Below are 23,116 nucleotides of genomic sequence, written 5' to 3'. Positions count from 1 at the left end.
TTCCCAGATGCTAGCCACAGGCAGTGTTGCAACAGGCCTTTCTAAGGATAGCACTCTCAGGCCTGCTCTATTAATTCTTTTCTGTATACTTGGCATTTTAATAATATAATTTAATAAATGTTTATTGAGTGCCTGTTATGTACAAAGCAGCATGCTAGGCACAGAGCATATAAATATGATCTTGATACACCACGTGTTTTCAAAAAACTTGAGTCAGATAAGTGCAGTATGTGGGAAAGATAATTGCTTTTTATTATAATTGCAATTGAAAGTAAGTGCTCTAAGAGAGTATATTTGTTGCCTGATGGCATCTGTGACAAATTATCACAGACTTGGTGGCTTCAGACAATAGAAATTTATTCTCTTACAGTTCTGAAGGCTAGAAGTCCAGAATCAGTATCGCTGGACCCAAATCAGGGTATCAGCAGGGCCACACTTCCTCCAGAGGTTATAGGGGAGGATCCACTCCTTTCCTCTTCTATCTCTTAATGTCTGTTTGGCATTCCTTGCCTTGTTGCCTCATCACTGCAGTCTTTGCCTTTGTGGTCACATTGTCTTCTCTTCTGTCTATGAAATCTCTCTTTACCGCTCTCTTATAAGGACATTTCTGATTGCATTTAGCGCTCATCCAGATCATTCGTGATAATCTCTCTATCAGAACATCCTTAAATTAAACACATCTGCAAGACTGTTTTTCCATGTAAGGTAGCACAGCCTCTAGGGTATCGGACCTGATATCTTTGGTATCATTATTCAGCCTAATACAGAGAGTGATTTTAAAAAAATGCAACTGGGTGCGGTGGCTCACGACTGTAATCCCAACACTTTGGGAGGCCAAGGTGTGCTGATCACCTGAGGTCAGGAGTTCAAGACCAGCCTGGCCAACATGGTGAAACCACGTCTCTACTAATAACACAAAAAATTAGCCTGGCATGGTGGCCTACGCCTGTAATCCCAGATACTGAGGTGGCTGAGGCAGGAGAATCACTTGAACCAGGGAGGCAGAGGTTGCAGTGAGCCGAGATTGTGCCATTGCACTCCAGCCTGGGCAACAAGAGGGAAACTCGGTCTCAAAAAAAAAAAAATGCTGAGGGACGTAAAATATAAACACCACTGTGTTACTCTGTTTTTGTGTTGCTATTAAAAAAACCCTGAAACTGGGTAATTTATAAAGAAAAGAGGTTTAAGTGGCTCACAGTTCCACTGGCTATATAGGAAGCATAGCTGGGGAGGCCTCAGGAAACTTACAATCATGGCCGAAGGCATAGGGGAAGCAGACATGTCCTACATGGCCAGAGAAGGAGGAATAGAGAGAAGAGGGATGTGCTACACACTTTTAAACAACCAGATCTCATGATAAGTAACTCACTAACACAAGAACAGCAAGGGGAAAGTCCATCCCTATGATCCAATCACCCCACCAGGCCCCCTCCTCCAACACTGAAGATCATAGTTGAACATGAGATTTGGGTGGGGACACAAAGCCAAACCATATCACCCACATAAAGAAGAATAGGAAAAATTACACAAGTAATGTGGACTATTTATATACTGTGCTGTTTATTGTAGGATATTTAGATTTTGGGACCTAAGTGTTTTAACAATAGGGGATTATTTTTTAAAATTATGGTAAATCCATGATGATGTTCCGTTCAGCTAATAAGAAGTCATTAGATATTATTAACAGATCAAAATCATATTATATGGTTCCAGTTTTATAAAAATGCATATATATGTATAGTTATATCCATAGGAAAATATTGGAAAGATATACCTTTAAAATGTTCATTCCAGGAGATAAAATTATTTTTAAAATTATTTTTCTCCTTTGGAATGCTCTCTATATTCTTAATATTTTCTTTAGTAATATTTGCTTCTTTTATATTTAGAAAAATAATCTGTTCTACGCTTAGAGCAGGTTTGTTAGAAAAAAAATGGCATTTGAGACATGCTCTTTTTTTTTTTTTTTTAAGATAAATTCTCACTGTGTTACCCAGACTAGAGTGCAGTGGCATGATCATGCCTCACTGCAGCTTCAACTTCCCAGGCCCAAGTGATCCTCTCACTTCAGCCTCCCAAATAGCTGAGACCACAGGCATGTGCCACCACACCCAACTAATTTTTTTTTATAGAGATAGAGTCTAGCTTTGTTTCCCAGGCTGGTCTCAAACTCCTGGGCTCAAGCAGTCCTCCCCCCTCAGTCTCCCAAGGTGCTGGGATTATAAGCATGAGCTACCACGCCCTGCCTAATAGCTAAATTTTAGATCAATAGAGATAGGGGAAGGAACCAAGGTGTTTAAAGGCAGCAAAGTACATGGTGACACGTAATCTCAGGGATACAGTGAGGTTTGAAATATTATGTGAGTCTCATTGGGGTCTTGAATGTTAGTTGGGTTTCGTTATACTACTGTATAAAATCTGGCTAGTTTATATAATAAATCTTAATCATATATTCATTTGTGTAAGTGCTTTAGAATATAATAGGTCAGCATGGTTTTTCAGTGCAATTGTGTGAACATTCTTAATATTCAGCAATTTTATAATGGTGTAGCCAGTTTGAATAATCTAATTTACATACATACTTATATAATTTACATAATTCAATTTTTATCATTTGATGAATTGTTTATCCTTTCTTTCGATTACAGTGACTTACAAGGAATAAAAACAAATGCTAAAAAGGATGGAAGTGACTGGATTCTCAATGGAAGCAAGGTGTGTAGAGAGGGACTTCTATAGCCTTTCTTTTCAGAGTCATGCCGTGGGTAACAATGTCTCAGAGACAACTCATTAATTCTGTTAAATCTAGGGACTCATGCAGGAATTGAATTTACCTAAGCTGTTTTGGAGACAGCAAATTTACAATAAATATTACTTAAGATCTGTGATAGCTTCTTCTATGTTTCATTTTGCATGCCCCCTCACTAATATGGCAAAGGTTGTTTTAGCTTCCAAACAGCCCTTATCAAACCAGAAAAAGACAAGGTGAGACTCACATTGCTCAAATGTGGGACAAATATTAATAATACTTAAACTTTATGTTGATAAAAGATTGGGGAAAAAGCTTTCTCATGTAGATCAAGAAGAATTTCAAAAGATTCTAGGAGAAGGACAGGCACAGTGGCTCACACCTGTAATCCCAGCACTTTGGGAGGCTGAAGCAAGAGATTGCTTGAGCCCAGAAGTTTGAGACCAGCCTAGGCAGCAAAGTGAGACCCTGTCTCTACAAAAGTAAACATTAAAAAAATTAGCTGGGCATGGTGGTGTGCCCTTTGGTCCCAGTTACTCACTCAGGAGGCTGAAGAGGGAGAATCACTTGAGCCAAGGAGGTTGACATAGAGTAAGACCCCCCTCAAAGAAAAAAAAAGATCCTAGGAGAAAAAGATATCAGTGATACAGTGATAGAATTTGAGAACCATTCAGTTCTACTAAATCAAACAACTCACTGATAGAATTGGAGAGTGCTTCCAATTAAGGTTACAGATGGGCTCAGGATCCCTGATATCAATGAGGGCAAATGCATTTGGTATCACCGAGGGCAAGTGATATTACCCACCTAAAATAGTATCTGGTATATACTCAGTAAATATTTGTTGTTGACTGAGTGTTACGTGAAGGAAAGATGATCATTTTATTTATGGTTATAAAACAGTCTTTCTGAAAATATGTGCCAAGGTCTGTTGAAGAATTAGTTTTTATATGTTTGTTTGGGCTAATAGCTCTGTATTTACAAAACTGAATCATTGGTGTTCTTCAAATATACTTTAATAAATATTTGTCTAAATAATTTATCCTAAGGATTATAATTAAACAGATGATAGCTCCAATATATAATCAGTTAACTCCTCGCATACAGAAGGCTTGTTTTGAAAGAGAGTAGGATATTTGGTTCGAAGTGAAAGGGGAACCACATTCTCTTATACCTCTAGCTCTCTAAGCAGGCCTCATCTGCTCAGCCATAGTGTTTTGTGGGAACCACACAGGAAAAGTACCATTGACTCTGTTTCAAAAACTCTATTAGAAATAACAAAAAATTGAAAGCAAGTAAAAGTAAAGGAATGGGTAAGCAAATACAGTGCATCTGAACGAATGTGCAGCCATTAACATTAGCACCACAAAGTTTTTAACGGTACAGGAAATAATTATACATTAAGTGAAAAAACAGGAGATAGAATGCAAGTACAGAAACATTTTTACTATATTAAAATTAAAAAGATGAGAAAGGAAATTATGAATGATAGTTGTATTATATACTTATGGAGGATTATATTTTCCCTTTTCTTTAGAATTTTACATTCTCTATATAATATCTGCAATGAGTTTCTGTTATTTTATAAGCATTTAATATCCTCCCACCACCCCAAAATGTTGACCCTCATTAGAGGTAATTTCAGCCCTATTCAAACTTTTGAGTGTCATAGTTAGAAAACAAACTGAGAAAATCCACTGGCAAGGAAAATTCTCATATAACTCTGTTAGAAAGGGGGATCCATCATGGTGTTAAAATTCACATTAGGTCACACTGTTGTAGAAATGGTTCAGATTTTATTGATCCTTTGCTGTAATTACTTCCAATAAGACCTTCTGGAGAACTCCACTTGATTTACCAAATTGAGCTCAGCGTATTAAAATGAATAGTTTTTGCCCAATGAATTGCTCCTCCCTTCCTTTCCATTCCATTGTTTATTTATTATCTGTAGTTAAAACGTGTATGAGACCACTTTAGAGCATATTGTAGATACTAATTCCTGGATGCTGTGTGATGCAAAACAAACAAAAAGCACTCATAGCATTTCAACTGTGGCAGCTACACAGATACTAGGAACTACACAGAAAGGTAGGAACTTGGTAGACTTTTAAGATTTTTGAGCAAGGGGGTGGTGTAATCGAGCAATACTGTTGAAAAAATATTTTTGCCAAGATGTATAGAAATTTTTTTGAGAAACATCTTTTTCAAAATATATTTTTAAAACATCCTTTGGCCTCATCTGTGCCAAAAAGAATGCTAAGCACTTAAGATAGATATATGAATAGGAAATGGCTAGGAGCTCCTAGTAAGGAGGCATGTTGATGATCTTTTATTATTGTGTCACCTATAACCATACTGCCACCACTATCTTCATTTGCTGTTGTGTAGACAACACTAACGTTATTTGCCCATTTTTCATTATTTGTATGTTTCAGTGCTGTGCATTTTAGGTGATGGGAGTAACCAACATCATTTTATACCCCTACTATTTCAAAGGGAGAGAGATTAAAAACAGATCATTTTGGTAAATTTGAGGTGTTGTAGGAATGCTTAACCCAGCCTGGAGAATTTGAGACCTTTTGGCCAGTCTGATGTCTAAACCGTCCAGGATGAGTACAATTCATTGTAGCAGAGTTGGGAAAGCGCCTTTCCCAAGTAGCAGAAACAAGATTTTCAAAGACTCAAAGGTCAGGAAGATCTCGCAATGTGATGGACAGCAAATAATTTAGTAGCTGACTGGAGAACAGGAAATTGGGGAGAGTGGGACAAGCAATAAGGCAGGTAAGGAGAGGTAAGCTAGTGCCAGTTTGTGATAAGTTTTCTATTTCCTGCTAAGGGTTTTGAATTTACCCTGAAGCCTATTAGGAGCTATTCAAAAATGTTTAAGTGTGAAGGCAATATGATCAGATTGCATTTAGAAAATTCTCTCTGACATCATGATGAATGATACAGCTGTAGAGAGATCAGTTGTAGGAACTTAAGAAATGATGAGGGTTGGAAATAAGGTAATTACAATAGAATTGAAAGGAAGTGAATAAATTCCAAAAGTATTAAGATGGGTTAGAAAAAACTAGATGCTGAATTGAATAAGAAGCAGGATGACAGTGTAATCTATTGAAGCATTCATTGAGATAGAGAAATAGGTTGATAATCAGGATTAGATAGGAGTAGGGGTGGGAAGGAGTATGTCCCACCCATGAGTCATCAAGTGGAACTGTTCAGAAGCAAGTACATATTCAGGTCCAGGTCCTATCAAGAAATGTGGCTTACCAGGAGTTCGAGGCTGCAATGAGCTATGATCACACCACTGCACGCCAGCCTGGGTGAGAGAGACCCTGTCTCTAAAAAAAAAAGAAAGGAAACATGGCATAGATAAATATTTGGAGTCATCAGCATGTAGAGGGTGACTCAAGCCATGAAAATGATTGAGATGAACCAGGAAAGAGGCAGAATGAGAAGATAATTATTAATATTTGCTTGGAGTATATTTTGTTTTCTGAATCAATATCATCTGATAATCCCTCTCATTTGCTTGTCATTTTTCCCTCCTTAATCATAGTTTCCTATTTAGGCCTTTTTAAAGGAAGCAGGATATCAATTACAAAAATCAAAAATAGTCCTTTTCAAAAACTGATACATCTGAGAATAAATAATATAGCGCCATTTACAGCAGATTTTCTTTCTTTTTCTTTTTCTTTTCTTTTCTTTTTTTTTTCTAGAGACAGGATCTCACTCTGTCACCCAGTTTGGCGTGCAGTGGTACAATCATAACTCACTGCAACCTCAAACTCCTAGGCTCAAGCGATCCTCCTGCCTCAGCTTCCTAAGTAGCTTGAACTATATATAGGTGCACACTACCATATCAGCTAATTTTTAATTTTTTTGTCTCTGCTATTTTGGCAAGGCTGGTCATAACTCCTGAGCACAAATGATCCTCTTGCCTCGGCCTCCCAAAGTGCTGGGCTTCCAGGTGTGAGCCAGCAGGTCCCGCCAGATTTTCTTTTCTTACCAGTGTCTTCCTTCTAAAATACAATTTATCATCATAATAGACAATTTGGTTTCATTTTTAAAGAACATAATAATCTCTGCTTATTATTATTGTGTATAATATTAATAGTGAAAAGAAAATCTATAGGTTTCATTCTTTGAAGCATTAAGTAATTTTTCCCCGATCCTTGATAACATCATGTGTGAATAATCAACTCTGCAGGTATTTGGGTAGGGTACTGAGAGACATATCGAGCATGCCTTGTCTGTTTTAGTTTTCTGGAATGTGCTTTCTCCCAATAATAACTTGCACATAGACTTGAATTATCATGGTGCATTACTAGTGTACTTGGGGTTTTACAGGTGTTCATCAGTAATGGGTGGTTAAGTGATGTTGTGATTGTAGTTGCGGTCACAAATCATGAAGCTCCCTCCCCTGCCCGTGGTATTAGCCTTTTTCTGGTGGAAAATGGAATGAAAGGATTTATCAAGGGACGAAAGCTACATAAAATGGGATTAAAAGCACAGGTGAGTGATAATGTAAATCATATTCAGATACTAATTGAGTTTACTATTAATCAGATAGGAGACTTATAAAGAGGATTACATGTGGCACAATTTTATTTCCTATGCTGAATTCCTAAAATACGCTTTTCTGATGTGGTAATGAGATTTATTCCCATTTATACCTCTCTATCTCTTTCTGATGGTCAGCAATAGAAATGAATCAAGGTATTTTGAATATCTGCTTTTAGAAATGGCAGAATTAACTGCATGGTAACAAGCCATCTATTTGTAAAATGTATTAAAGAAAAATATGAAGTAAAAATAGAAAGTGTGGCCAGGCATGGTGGCTCACACCTGTAATCTGAGCACTTTGGGAGGCTGAGGCCGGTGGATCACCTGAGGTCAGGAGTTCGAGACCAGCCTGGACAACATGGTGAAACCCTGTCTCTACTAATAATAAAAAAATTAGCCGGGTGTGGTGGCAGGCGCCTGTAGTCCCAGCTACTCTGGAGGCTGAGGCAGGAGAATCACTTGAACCCAGGAGGTGGAGGTTGCAGTGAGCCGAGATCACGCCACTGCACTTCAGCCTGGGCGACAGAGTAAGGCTCCCTCTCAAAAAAAAATTAAAAATAAAACAAACAAAAAAACAGAAAATGTTCTTTCTATACATTACCAAAAACATATTTTTTGCTTAATATGTATTAGAAATCCTTAGTTCCAAGTACCTTGAGAACTGGACAATATTAGAGCAGGAATGATAGTGTGTTGCAGTAGGAAAGCCACAAGTTTTGGAATCAGATGGCTGTGAGTTCAAATCCCTGGTTTATCACTTACTAGTTATGTTCATTAACCACTCCAACTTGGCTTCCAATTTGTTTTTTGTTTTTTTGGAAAAAATAATATTCACTCCAATATTCACTGGGTTATTGGAAGATTTAAATGAGATCACGCTCTACATTTTTTGTATGGTCTTTTAGGATACTGCAGAACTATTCTTTGAAGATGTACGGTTGCCAGCTAGTGCCCTACTTGGAGAAGAGAATAAAGGCTTCTATTACATCATGAAAGAGCTTCCACAGGTCAGAAGTGTTTAAAGATTCCATCTTTTGACTAAATAATGAATTGGAATAGAATAATATAGAAACATGCTATTTCTATATTATGCATGCAGATTTATACATGCAAAACTTGTGAAATAGCTAATCATTTGAGTATTAAAGTTGTAATAAAAGTATGAGTTTTATAGGGTGGGTAAGTAAAGTAAATAACTGAACTCAGTAATATCCAATCAAAGGTTATAAAGTGAGTAGGAAAAGCTGGGTGCGGTGACTCATGCTTGTAATCCCAGCACTTTGGGAGGCCAAGGTAGGCAGATCACAAGGTCAGGAGATCGAGACCATCCTGGCTAACACAGTGAAACCCCGTCTCTACTAAAAACACAAAAAAATTGGCTGGGCGTGGTGGCGGGCGCCTGTAGTCCCAGCTACTCGGGAGGCTGAGGCAGGAGAATGGCGTGAACCCAGGAGGCGGAGCTTGCAATGAGCTGAGATCCCGCCACTGCACTCCAGCCTGGACGACAGAGCGAGACTCCATCTCAAAAAAAAAAAAGTGAGTAGGAAAAACAGATATTTCAGTTCTGTGATTCCTTCTTAGAATGATTTTAGCTTCTTAACTACAATTCAAAAACTTAGCTCTTTGTAAGGAAATGTCATGTAAAACATTTGATAGTTTGCCAGTTTTTAAATAACAACTGTGAATCAAAGGGAAAAGTGTAAAATTCAGACTGAAAAGTTTTAGCCACATAGGGTCAGTCCCTAAACAGCTATGGTTTTAAAGTATGGTTGACAAGTGATTATTGAGCCTCAGATGCCAGTGTAAGGGGGTACTCCTGCCTAGTGACTACCATGAAAATCACCAGCATGATGGATTTAAACTAAGACTACTTTTACATTAATAGGTAGAATTTAACTTATGTGCTGTAAGATGTTTATTTCCACAGATATATTGAGTCATACAGTGTGCAGAGATTAATAACTTGAAATAAGCAACTAGGGATTGTTTTTAACTCATATGTGAGTAAAGAGAAGAAAAAATTAAATAAATTGCATATATATAATGAAGACAGTCATTCGTGGGCATGGTGTTATGCGCTTGTTATCCCAGCTACTTGGGAGGCTGAGATGGGAGGATCACTTGAGCCCAGGAATTACAGGATGTAGTGAACTGTGATTGTGCAACTGTACTCCATTTTTAGTAACAGAGTGAGACTTCGTCCCTTAAAAATTTAAAAAGATTTAAAAAAAATAAAAGTAGTCATTCATAAAAATAAAGGATTTGCTTTAGAAAGTGACAAGAGGTATGTCAAAAGAATCTCATAAATCTTTTTTCTTATAAAGAGTTAAGACATAAATTAATCTTTATGAGTTTATTATAAAGTTAATTTATAGGATTTATCGTAATTGAAATTGTGTGAAAATCACTTGCATAATTAGAGTAATGTTTAAGACCTAATTTTTGTGTTATAGGAAAGGCTGTTAATTGCTGATATGGCAGTTTCAGCTAGTGAGTTCATGTTTGAAGAAACCAGGAACTATGTTAAACAAAGAAAAGCTTTTGGCAAAACAGTTGCCCACCTACAGGTAAGCTTGTCACTGTGGTTTAGTATTAGATGATATCAACTTACTCATCTGAAATGGCCTGGGGTAAACAGAAGTTTGGGGTTATTTTCATGTAAGGTGATATTAGAAACCATGGAAGTGGATGAGATCACTAAGGGAGAGATAGTAGAGAGTAAGACAGGAAGTGGTCTTAGGACACAGTCCTTGAGGAAGACTACAAGATTTAAAGGTAGAATTCATATGTGGAATTCATATTGTCTGATTAGGAGCAGCCTGTAAGATGACTGATAATGAATGAACAGTTAGAAAGGAGAAAGCAAATTAGGAGAACTTTGTCACAGAAGCTGGAAGGAAAGAGCATTTCATGGAGTAGGGAGTGGGATCAAATGCTGCTTAGGGGAAAAATAAGATGAAGAGCAAAGAGTGCTCATTGAATACAATGATATGGAGATTATTTAGTAGGAGCCATTAATGGACGTGGAGGGTGACAGACCCAAGTGAGTAGACAGAAATGAGGAAGTGAAACAATACTGATGGTGAGCAGCTCTTTCCTGAGTTTGGCTGTGAATGGTAGTTGAGTGAAAGGGTGGTGCGGGAAGAGGGGAGGGGAAGGAGATTTGAGAGTCAAGGGAGATATTTGGGAGTTATTAATTTTTTGTCGTTATTTTTAGGATGGGGATGTGGGTGCATAGTTTAATACCTACATATAAAGAAAGGATTTAATAAACGGGGAAAGGTTGTAGATAGGAAGGAAATAATCAACTGCATAAGGTCTTGGAGAAAGGGTGAGTTTGTGGATGCAGACACATGGAAAGATAGGCCTTCCCATCAACAGGAGAGGGATTCCTTCATTTGCACAGGAAGAAAGGAGCAAAGGACATCTATGAGTTCAGACAGATACATCACTCTGTTGGTAGAAAACTGCAAAAGTTATTTATAGAAGACTTCTCTTTCTTTAAATAACGTGGCCAGGCACAGTGACTCACACCTGTAATCTCAGCACTTTGGGAAGCTGAGGCAGGCAGGATCACTTGAGGTCAGGAGTTTGAGACCAGCCTGGCCAACATGGTGAAACCCTGTCTCTGCTAAAACTACAAAAATTAGCCAGACATGGTGGTGCACGCCTCTAATCCCAGCTACTTGGGAGGCTGAGGCAGGAGAATCACTTGAACCCGGGAGGTGGAGGTTGCAGTGAGCCGAGATCGCACCACTGCACTCCATCCAGCCTGGGCTACAGAGCAAGACCCCATCTCAAAAATAAACAAACAAACAAATAAATAAATAAATAACAATAGGGAAAGTTAGTCCTTGAAAGACAGGTGAGTGAAGGAGGCATGGAGGTGTTGGAGAAGGGTGAGGGAGGTACGAAATACCTTCTTCAGAATGAGAAATTGAACTTTCTGCTTTTTGTGTATCAATCAGCTTTATGATAAGAGTTTAGCTTCCCAGGTACAAACATAGAGAAAAGACAGATGATTGTGTTTACCTAGGGTTAAGTTTCCCCAGGAACTTGAGGGTTTTTGCAAAAGAACTCAGTATATGGTGGCCACAGTCACTAAATATGCTAATTAAATTTTAGACCCTATAGTTTCTTTTTAAATGAAGGAATAGTTTATAATGCCTTCATGCGGTCATCAAATTGGTGAAACATTTCACCAGCAAAAAACCTGGAGTTAGGATTTGACTTAAAAATTTTTCAGTAGAATGACTGGCTGAAAGGCTTTATGAAGGGAAAGGTAGAAATGAAACAACTTGGTGGCTTTTCAGGACCAGCATTCTAGAAATTATGTTCAAGTGTGGTTTATGTCCTAACCCAGCTACTTGAATCTCTGTAGTCTAGGCATGTTCTCTCTCTCAAAAATAGTTTCCTATTTGTAAATTTATAAAATGTGTTTGATTTGCAAAATTGTGAAACCTTATGACTATAAATCTTTAAAATTTATAATGTTTGTAAATATTTATAAAATATTTCCCTATTTGTGAATATCAGAGATTGCCTCATAGCGTTGTTGTGAGGATTATGTTGTAGAAAAAACTGAGTTCTTGTCACATGACCGGGATAATTTAGGCACGCAGACACATTGTAGGTTGACTAGGGCAGGATTTATTAAATGAAAATGAAAAAGGAACTCTCAGCAAAGCGAGACAAAGTCTTGCTAGCAGGTCTCCCACCTCACAGATTGAATCCTAGGTCAGCACACAGGAACAAGAGAGGCTAGGCTCCTCTCCTCTGCAAGCGGTGTGAACTTCCCGAGGCTCCACCCCATCCTCCCGGTGCACAGGCATTATTCAGAAAGGATCAGTTGGGAAAGGGCAGCCTTCATCTGGGACCAGCAGTCGGGGTTTTCAGCCTTTAGGCTGTTTAGGCTTGAAGGCAGGGTTTTGCCAGAGACCCTGGGCTGTCACCTGTCTCTATCAGTTAGATAGGGTAATATACATAAAGCGTTTGGAATATTGCTTGGCAAAGTAAGCCCTCATTAAAAATTAGCTGTTACCCTTATTTTATTTCTTACATAATGCCTTGCTCCGTTTTGTTTCAATATGGGAGAACTTTTTATCATCTACTTCCTCTTGTTCTTGATCTAGACCCTCTCTGTGTCATTTTGGGAACTATTTGCTACCTGTATTGTCATCAAATTAACTTTTTTCATCCTGAAAAAAAGTATTTACATCCTAACTTTTCTTATTGACATAACAAACCTAAAACAGTTGTTCTGAATCTATAAAAATGAGGTACACACTCAATCAAGAAAACATTTAACAAAACAATATGACTTAACTTGCCTAAATTGTGATTTCCTTAAGAGCAAGGATGTTATACTTTATATTCCCTTTCCTTTATGGATCACTGATTTACACGTATCAGTGGTTCTCAGTGCATGCCCTTTCCTCCAGGTGTTTAGAAGTGTCAGGAATGGGGTAGGGGTGGGTGTGCACAGTTGGCTGGAGGTATAACTTGTATAGTGCCCTGGAGGACAGTGTTGTTCAATGTCCTATAATGCACATTTGGATTACAACTAATTGCGTCACTCAAAATATCAATAATTTCCCATTGGGAAACACTGACATATATCATTTATTCCTTTTTGCCTCACTGAACAAATATATATTGATTGCCTCCTAAGGTAATGTGTTCAACTGTAATTTGATGGATGTGACTCTCAAAACACATACTACACTCCTGGCAATATGAAGGAAGTGTTACCACTTGATATCACTCTGATTTTCTCAACTGTCCCCAAAGTGGAATGAGTATCATTTGCTTCTGATATCCAACCACCACCACTTAAACATCAAATGTTTACTAAAACACTTATACCAAGGCCAGCATGTTGGGAGGCCTAGGCAGGCAGATTGTTTGAACCCAGGATTTTGAGACCAGCCTAGGCAACATGGCAAAACCTCATCTCTACAAAAGATACAAAAATTAACCAGGTGTGGTGGCGTGTGCCTGTAGTCCCAGCTACTCAGGAGGCTAAGGTGGGAGGATCGCTTGAGCCCTGGAGTCAGAGGTTGCAGTGAGCTGAGATTGCACCATTGTACTCTAGCCTGAGTAACATAGCAAGACCCTGTCTCCCTGCTACCCACGAAAACAAATACAAAAACAAAAATATAACTTTAACCTTATTTTGGCTTCATACTACATGACAAGGATGACTATAATATTACCCAGATTGCCTGAATGACTCAGAAAGCATGTAATTTGACATTTAACCATGAAGAAAATAGAAAAGTTGTCCATATTGTTTGTTATAGAGGAAAAAGATTCTTTTAAAATATACATTTATTGTATTTTAATAGCAAAAAATAAATAATTTTAATCATTCCTTTTTAAAGAAGTGTCATTTTATTGTTGCCTTCTTTCAAAGTTAGTTCCCTAAACTTTCAGTAGGTGGCAGTAGCATTCTACTTCCACAGGTCACATTGATAGCTAGTAGTATTGTTTTCCAAGTAAGAGAAATTCCAAAGAGAATTCTGAGATTTCTGAGATATGTCTTCTGATCTTCCTATTTTATCTAAATAAATATATTTGAATAATATTTTCATATTTCAAGCTAGGAATATATTCAGAGACGATGAATAACCAATACTGTACATAGCTATACCTTGTATTCGAGAGCTGGTTACACTATGGTTCTAGTTATTCAATTGAAATAGAAGAGCTTTAAATGTTACAATATACTTGGCGACATGTCATTTTATAACTATATAACTATTCAGTTTCCATTCTCTTTGTTATCCTTGAATTTTGAACGTTTTGGGGCTTTCTGACCAGTTGAAATGCATGTCACAAAACTTATTTTCTTTTTAGAACAGAAACCTACCATATGGATGTAGCAATAATTATTGGGCTTTTTAAAATCTATACTCTCCATAGTTTATGTCAATCTTATGATTTTTCATGGAATAGACAATAAAATAGTAAAATCCAGATGTTAAATAGTAATAATGGATATTATGGCTTGACTGCTCCCTATCTGCCAGACACTGCTAAGTGAATTGCCTCATTCTTTTTCTTCACAAATCTATATCATAAGTACTTTAATTATTTTTATTTTACATTTAAGGAAATTGAGGTATAGAGAGGTTAAGTAACTTGCCCCAAATTACACATATATTCTAATTCCAGAACCTACACGCTTCACTTATATACTGTTATTACTGCCCAGAAGTGCAAAGCAGATGAGCCTTTTTTCTATTCCTATTTCCTTCACTCAGTGGACAATGAAGTGAAAATGGAATGTTTTTTCTAATCTAATGAGAGTTCTTGGTTAGTCATTTCCTATGTGGTATGTGTTCTTAATTCTAAGGGCATAAAGAATTAGGCAAAGGAATAGAAAGGAAAAAAATAATAATACTTCTCCTTCACATGTCTCTAAAATGGGAATATCCAGTTCTTAAGACCTTGAGCATGGGATTAATTAACTATCAAATAGCAAACCTAGTGTGTTTTATTTTCTATTTTAACCATAATATATTAGAGCAACTGCTGCTGCTGTTTAAGGGAGTACTGGGCTAGATAACCATTCCAAGGTGTTTTCCAGTTCTGTAATTCTATGATTCTAAGAATTCTGTCATTCAGAACTCTGAAAAAGACTCTATCCAGCCCACTCACTAACTTCATAATAATTTTTTAATGCTAACTGCAGTATTATTTATTAACAAATATAAATGACTTAAAAATACTGCTATGAGCTTGTCGATCATTCACAAAGAGTACTTAGCTAATAATGTGTGGTCCAATTTTTAGTACCTTTGATTAGAGGATGATTTCAGAAAGCATAATGCAGTGTCTGCAGTGAAAAACAAAGACCAAATCTGTTTAGTAATGCTCAACCCAATGGCAAGAATACGTATTTCAAGTTTTTATCCCCACAGAGTAAATTATATACTCTTGGAGACATTATTCTCAGACCTCTGAACTTCACTGAATGCACTGATGCAAGAATTCTAAATCATTCTATTCTGGTTTGAAGTTTTACTTCAGCTTCTAGAAGTTTCCAGCATTTACATTTACAAAGGAACAACTCTTGTATGAGAGAATCAGGCTTAGATATCTTTACTCTTTCATATTGTAAAGACAGTGCATAAATTCCCAAATGTGGCATCACGTAGGCAAAAAAAAAAATCTTAAGATTTGTTGGATCCACCCTTATTTTCCAAATAGAGTGTCATACATAGTGTCATTGAACTAAACTAGGAGTAGACTTAGAAACCATCTTCAGGGATTTTCATGGAATACTCATCTGTTTTTGATATATAGTTTATTTCCCTATTTTTTTTTCTTTCTTTTTTTTTTTTTTTGTTCCATCTTTAGATTGTCTATGAGTAAACTGGAGTGTATGGGCTGGCAGTGGGAAACTTTGTGCTGATTAAAGGGTAGATATTTGACCTAATTAAATATATAATGAATAGAAGTGGAGATAGAAAAAGTAAGGGAAACAACAAGAGGGGAAGAAAGTTTTCATGTGGCCCAGCATGTTCAGAATTAGAGGCCAGAATACAGAGATGGAAGGAGTGGGGTGCCAGTCTTCTCACTGCTTAGTTTTGGAATCATTCAATGCCAGTTACATTCTCTGTTTCTAGAACAGGGTAAAATAAAACCAAGGGAAAGACAGTCAGTTGGAGTTTTCATCAGCACAGTAGTTATGTTGATATACCTGTAAGGAATCTGCCCCTCACAGCTTCTACTCCACCTGATACACCCTGGTCTTGGTTGGTCCTGGGTCTTTTTACACTCCCATTCTACTCTTTTCCAGAAATGGTTAAGTATCAAAACTGTCCCAACCAACAATGACACTGAAAAAATCAGTTTTATAATTTTAGAACTGCTGTAGCCAGCATTAAAAGCAGACCCTGCATCTTCTGAGAATCTGGCCCACCACCCTCCTTTGAGAACACAGCTGTGGCTTTGGACTTGACAGTGTGTGTTTAACTTCTAGTTTGAGTTTCACTGCACCACCTTTGCCGGTAACTTTCCATGTGTATGCTTTCTATAAGCCACAGTGAAGTTCTTACTCATTTCACAGCAGAATGATCAGAACTCTGTTTCTATCTGTATTTTCACAAAGAAGATAGGGCCAGCTGACCATATCGGGGCCTGGGACCTAAGAAATCAACTAGAATGGGGTATACTTTTGGAGGCTACCCAAAGTGGGAACCCAGTATTTCAAGTTCAAGCCAATTTCCTGAGGAAAGCTCAAGAGTCAGTGCCAGAGAGAACAGATATAAACTCCAAGTTCAGTGTGAGATCCTAGAGTCAGGAATGAAATAAAACTTGATTGAAGCAAGGACAGTCAGGAACAATTGACAATGGTCTAAATAGAATGCTTTCCAAAAATGCTAATGGGTTGTCCATGGCCAGCAGGAGGAGGTAGGTACATAGCTGTATTAACATTGATACTCCCAGACCATTCAGTCCAAGCTAGAGACTGGTAAACAAGCTATTGGGAGGTATGGGAGGTATATTTATCCATTTTCATACTGCTATGAAGAAATACCTGAGACTGGGTAATTTATTTTTTTTTAAAAAGGAGGGTGTTTAAAAGACTCACAGATCCACATAGTTGGGGAGGCCTCATAATCATGGTGGAAGGTGAAGGAAGAACAACAGCACATCTTACATGATGGCAGGCAAAAGAGTGTGTACAGGGGAACTGCTCTTTATAAAACCATCAGATCTCATGAGACTTACTATCACAAAAACAGCATGGGACAAACCCGCCCCCATGATTCAATTATCTCCCACCAGGTCCCTCCTACAACATGTGGGGATTATGGGAGCTAAAATTCAAGATGAGATTTGGGTGGGGACACAGCCAAACCATATCAAGAGGGATCATGTGAAGGGATGAAAGAGGATGAGGGTACTGGACTTTGATCTCTTTAGTGCTCTGATTTTATTATATTGCTTTCTACAGATCTAGATTAAATACCATGCAATATTAAATAATACCTTATAAATATTTTGATGTGTTTATGAACATATATAGAACCCCTTTATCCCTCTAGATGTTAGAAGCAGAGCAGGAAAATCTGTATACTTAATTTCATTAATAAAGAAAAATCTTCAAGGATTTAGTCTCTGGAGGAAAATACAATAGGTGTTTTTGACAGCTGTACCTAAATAACTGTACCACAAGACGGTGCTCACACATTAAAGTAATGCTGTTTTTCAAGAAGTTTGCCTCATCTAAATTTTAGAATCTGAAACAAGACATTTATGTTTTAAACTATTTTTGCATCTTTTAGTACAAATTTCCTTAGCACTGAAATACAGTGGGTTTTAAATTTAGCTGATTTGCTAACAAATGCCCTCTTTATGGAGAAAAAAAACAACAATTCCACTTTTGTTTGCCCTAAAGATCTTTTATTGTATAATTTCTGATATGTTAAGTGGGTTAAAGTTTATATTTCTTACTTTGGGAGGCCGAGGCAGGTGGATCACAAGGTCAGGAGATTGAGACCATCCTGGCTAACATGGTGAAACTCCGTCTCTACTAAAAATACAAAAAAAAATTTAGCTGAGCGTGGTGGTGGGCACCTGTAGTCCCAGCTAAATGGGAGGCTGAGGCAGGGGAATGACGTCAACCCAGAAGGCGGAGCTTGCAGTGAGCCGAGATCGTGCCACTGCACTCCAGCCTGGGCGACAGAGCCAGACTCCGTCTCAAAAAAAAAAAAAAAAGTTTATATTTCTACCAGGCTCACTTTTTTCTTTTATTTACTTTAAATTCAAGACAGTGCAACATAAATTAGCAGAATTAAAAACACATATATGTGTAACCAGAGCATTTGTGGACAACTGTCTCCAGCTGCATGAAGCGAAACGTTTGGACTCTGCCACTGCTTGCATGGCGAAATACTGGTATGTATGCTACAGTAATTAGAGTGTGGTGTGTGCTCAGACTGTTATGGAATAATGCCAATTTTAAGCTCAACCTTGAGGGTCTTAAAGGAGGAAATCTGTGAAATGAAAAATAAAAGTAAGACTCAACTTAAAAAAAAAATGCTAAAAAGTTCCATTAAGCATATGTATAATGTGCTAAAAATTATTCAAGTTGGTATTTAATTTTTTTATCCTAATAGGCAAGCAAAGTTAGTATTTAATTATTAACTTGCTATTGAAAATAAAGTATTAAGAGTGGGATAATGAAGAGTGATATTGATAGGATGATGAATTCGTTCATTCAAGTAATAGTTTAATTTCAAATTATATGAAGAGCGACAGTATAGTGAGGCTGAAAGGGAACAGTAAAACTTAGGAGTCTTGAGATAGAGTCCCAATTCTTTTATTAAATAACTATAATAAACTTAATTCCATCCAGGAAAATGTTTTTATCATCTGTGAAATGGCTAAGTTGGACACGATTTTTCTATTTAAGGTGCTTTCCAAATGTAAGAAAAAATTCATGAAGAACTGGCTGTCCAATCAAAGTTTCACAGGCTGTATTAAGTGAAAGGAAAATAAAAATCCTGTTAAGCTTAGAAAGACTTCAATTTCAATTAAAGATTATTAGCGATGGTGTTAAAGATGAGTTGATTGAAAAAACATCCCTGTATGTCAGACTTTTGTATATTTTAAGATTTTGGAATATACGGTCTAAATCAGATTCTGGAAGTAGATTTGGTTTCCTCTTTTTAAAAACAAACATTCTCACATATCATTAGCCCAAGAGTAACCTAGAATAAATTCCTGTCATTATTCATTAACTTGTGTTCAGTTCAGTCACAAGTAGAACAGGGGAAATATTTTGTGCTTTATGTAATGATCCCATAATAATAAAATTGCCAGATTGAAAAGTAGTGTGGAATTACTTTTCAGAAACTTGCACTTTTGAGGAGACTTTTTGTATTTACATTTACAACAAGTTCTTTGACTAGTGGCAAAAAGTGTAAAAAAAATTTACATATTTTTGGAAAAAGAAGTTCAGATAGCCATTGACCTTGTTATTTGAAAACCTCAGGTTTATACACATGCTGGTATTTCACATTGAAGCACAGGAGGCAGCTAGTTATAGCCCAGTAAATATTTCACTAAAATACTTGCCAAACATAAAAAAACTATCAAATTCCAACCATTATTGTCCCCAAAGTCTTTTCTATTAATAATTATATTGTTAATATATTGCTTAGAAATATCCTCACCTGTCGTATGGTTTGAGTTTAAAATTATTGTAAATTTAAAAAAGTATATATCTTTATTTTTGCTTTATGCTTCCCACTATTGAAAAATAAGTAGTGGGGTGCTGTACCTTGCCACTGTAGTAACTCCTACTGGAGAAGCTGAGGTGAGAGGATCCTTTGAGCCCAGGAGTTCAAGACTGTAGTGAGCTATGATTGTGCCACTGTACCCCAACCTGGGCCATAGAGTGAGTGAGACTCCATCACTAAAACAAACACACAAACAAACAAAAGAAAGAAAAGACAAGTAGAAAAAAATTTTGAACTAACATATTTTTATGTTAAGGTGAATAAAATCTCTATTATGAATTTTAATGATTGAATTGTGATATTATCAGAAAAGAATGTTTCTCAAGCACTGCATGTTTATATATACAAACATTATATATAATACTAATATACACACTTAAGGAATAATAATCTCTATATAATTTTCTAATGTTTCCTATATGATCGCATACACTTTGTTAGTGTGCCCTCTCAGGTTTTCACTGTTATCTTCAATTTATTTCTGAAAAGTCAGAACCCTAAAAAATTGCTGTTTTATACTGAAATTCAGAATCATGATCTTCAAGTAGAAAGTGACATCATTGGAGAAAAAATGCATATTACAAGGGCAAAAAGAACTAGGTGGCTGAGTAATTTAGATCATATAGAGAATCCAAATAAATTAGAACATATTCAAGTTTTTACTGTATCTTTTTCTAGCCTGAAATAGCGAAAACCTAATCATCTGAGCTTTCTACCTTTTGTTTCTAGGCTAGCAAAAACCTAGCAAGAAATATACTTGATGAAAAATATATTCTTATATGAAAAGTCTCTTGAAATTTATTTCATATGTAATTTTTATCATCTTCTTTGCTTGGCTAATACACCGTTCTAATCGCTTAATACATGTGCACATTTCAACAATTGTAAATAATTAATTTTCTGGTTTTGAAGCACCTCATGAAAATCCATTTCAAACATTTCTTTTCTGCCTTTTATTTTGGTCATTTAGGGCATCTGAGTTACAAAATAGTGTAGCTTATGACTGTGTACAGCTCCATGGAGGTTGGGGATACATGTGGGATTACCCAATTGCCAAGTAAGTATAGATTTTTGATATACTCCTCTTTATGATGTGAAGAAAAAGGAAAATTTCTTTACTTTGTACATCAAATGTAGAGGGAAAGGAGGTGTGCAATCTTTTGAATTTTTCAGCTCAATACAGACAAAATGTATTCAAGCAAATGGAAACAGCTTTTTAAAAATTTTTTATCAACTCCGTACTAGGATTTTATCTTTCTTAAAGTAAAGAGACCAATATACAAAAGCTTGATCCTTGGCTTTATTTGAATCATTATATAGAAGGACAAATAGTATTTTCAAAAATTTTTTTAATTTTTAATATTTTATTTTATTTTATTTTGTGACAGTCTCACTCTGTCACCAGGTTGAAGTACAGTGGCATGATCTGGACTCACTGCAACATCTGCCTTCCAAGTTCAAATAATTCTTGTGCCTCAGTCTCCAGAGTAGCTGGAATTAACAGGTGCGTGCCATGACACCTGGCTAATTTTTTTGTATTTTTGGTAGAGGTGTGGTTTTGCCATGTTGGCCAGGCTGGTCTCAAATCCCTGGCCTCAAGTAATCCACCTGCCTTGGCCTCCCAAAGTGCTGGGATTACAGGCGTGAGCCACTGCGTCTGGCCAAATACTACTTTTTTTTTTTTTTAACTGAAAAAAAAAAAAAAAAGCAATATAGAAAATTTAACTGGCATATGAAAATGTAAGTTGTCACATATCTTAAATATCTGATTATTTGTTTTGTTCTAAAAAATAAATTTAAAATCTTTGTTTTTTCTAAATAGATTTTTTATTTCCTTCAAATTGAAAAAAATCAAATATATCTTTTTATCATATATGAATATTCTTACCAGTTTGAAGCAGTACTAATTTATAAATAGGCAGTGTCCTCATCCATATTTTTTCCTCAATCTCCAGAATTTCCTTTTCTCTTAACATAGTATTTCACCTCAGAAGTCTCCCCATAGCTTTTCTCCTTATCACCCTAGAAAATATATTTTTCTTATTATTTAGCAATGATTTTGGTTTAGAAAAATTTTCCCAAGGAAATTTTTGGTTTATACAGAAAAGTACAATTTGTTCTGAATCTGAGAGTAAGAATGCTATAGACTTCTAAAAACGTTTTAAGATTTTTATCTTAATATAAAGTATCTAAAGGAAAAAAATATGAAACCCACATTCAAACTGGCAGCCTAATGATTTCAAATTTATCTTTTTGGCAAGTATAATTGGAAACATTTAATATGCTTATAGTCCTTAGTGAGAAAAAATATTTTACTAAAATTACATTAAGAGCAGAAGCTATGTAGTGGCTCAATGTTTGTGTGGTTTAGTTCACATTTAAGAAAGGCCTATTAGGTGGGGAGAAGGCAATCATCTAAATGGCTTAAGATTAGAGTGTGGCATAAGCCTTGGTCTCTGTTTTCTCCGAATCAACTCCTTCAAGTTGGTACCAAGCAAACATTGTAGCTTGATGGCTTATTTGAAATCTCTGGTTTTAGTTTGAGAGACTTATATTCCCTTTAAGAAACAATAATCACCTTTCTTGGCCAGTTTGTTCAAAGATTGTATGAATTTTTAAACTAGACTTCTATTTCTCATCCCATGTATCGCCTAATATCAAAAAAGCCACTTAGGCCAGGCGCGGTGGCTCACTCCTGCTATCCTAGCACTTTGGGAGGCCAAGGCGGGTGGATCACCTGAGGTCAGGAGTTCAATACCAGCCTGGGCAACATGGCAAAACACCATTTCTACTAAAAATACAAAAAAAATAGCTAGGCGTGGTTGCGGGCGCCTGTAGTCCCAGCTACTCCGGAGGCACAAGAATTGCTTGAACCTGGGAGGCGGAGGTTGCAGTGAGTCGAGATTGTACCACTGCACTCCAGCCTGGGCGACAGAGTGAGACTCTGTCTCAAAAAAACAAATCAACAAAACAAAAAAAGCCACATAGACACAGTAGGCAATATGTGGATGTAATGTAGAGACTTTGACTTGATTAAAGTTATTCTAATTGTGTTTCTTATATCCCCCAGACTAAACTGCATTAGTTTATATATATGTTGCTGAGTGTTGGTTTCATAGATAAGAGGTGCTTTCTCTGCTTTTTTATTTTGTTTTTTTGTTTTTGTCTTTTTAAATAACTGGTCTTCAGCATGTGGGTTTATTTAAGTCTTACTCACTAGACTCGAGGCTGTGAGGAGTGAGATTTAAGCTTTGCCACTTAAAGATTTCTCTGCCATGCTAGGAAGAGCAACCTTAGATGTAGAACTTCATTGCAGTGTGGTTAAACATTTCTGCTGCTGCCTTTCACTGTTAATTTTAGTTGATGACTAAATTTAATTAGTAACATATCAAAGGTCTACTAATCTCTGCTTTATCTACTCCATTGGAACTTCTTTAATGTAAAAAGAAGCCTAGCCCATTTAAAAATATATATATATATATCTAAATGCAGTGCGATTGCTGAAGTAGGTTTACAGTAGGTAAGTGCTCAAAATGCAGGTGCT

General features: G+C 36.6%; 1 protein-coding gene across 2 annotated transcripts in view; it reads left to right on the top strand.

Moving 5' to 3' along the window:
* The window catches only part of LOC105481134 (acyl-CoA dehydrogenase long chain), a 49,703-nt gene that overhangs the window by 13,306 nt on the left and 13,281 nt on the right, over window positions 1-23,116 (top strand). For both annotated transcript variants that reach the window (XM_011740465.2, XM_011740464.3), the window contains exons 5-10: window positions 2,649-2,715; window positions 7,100-7,264; window positions 8,221-8,322; window positions 9,769-9,882; window positions 18,099-18,226; window positions 20,543-20,629. In XM_011740465.2, coding sequence (XP_011738767.1) covers window positions 2,649-2,715; window positions 7,100-7,264; window positions 8,221-8,322; window positions 9,769-9,882; window positions 18,099-18,226; window positions 20,543-20,629 — 663 coding nt within the window. The remainder of the gene's footprint in view (window positions 1-2,648; window positions 2,716-7,099; window positions 7,265-8,220; window positions 8,323-9,768; window positions 9,883-18,098; window positions 18,227-20,542; window positions 20,630-23,116) is intronic.

This window comes from Macaca nemestrina, chromosome 11, assembly GCF_043159975.1.
Source record: "Macaca nemestrina isolate mMacNem1 chromosome 11, mMacNem.hap1, whole genome shotgun sequence".
NCBI classification, from domain to species: domain Eukaryota; kingdom Metazoa; phylum Chordata; class Mammalia; order Primates; family Cercopithecidae; genus Macaca; species Macaca nemestrina.
Note: the sequence above shows the minus strand (reverse complement) of the source record. Positions and strands in the feature narration are given on the sequence as shown.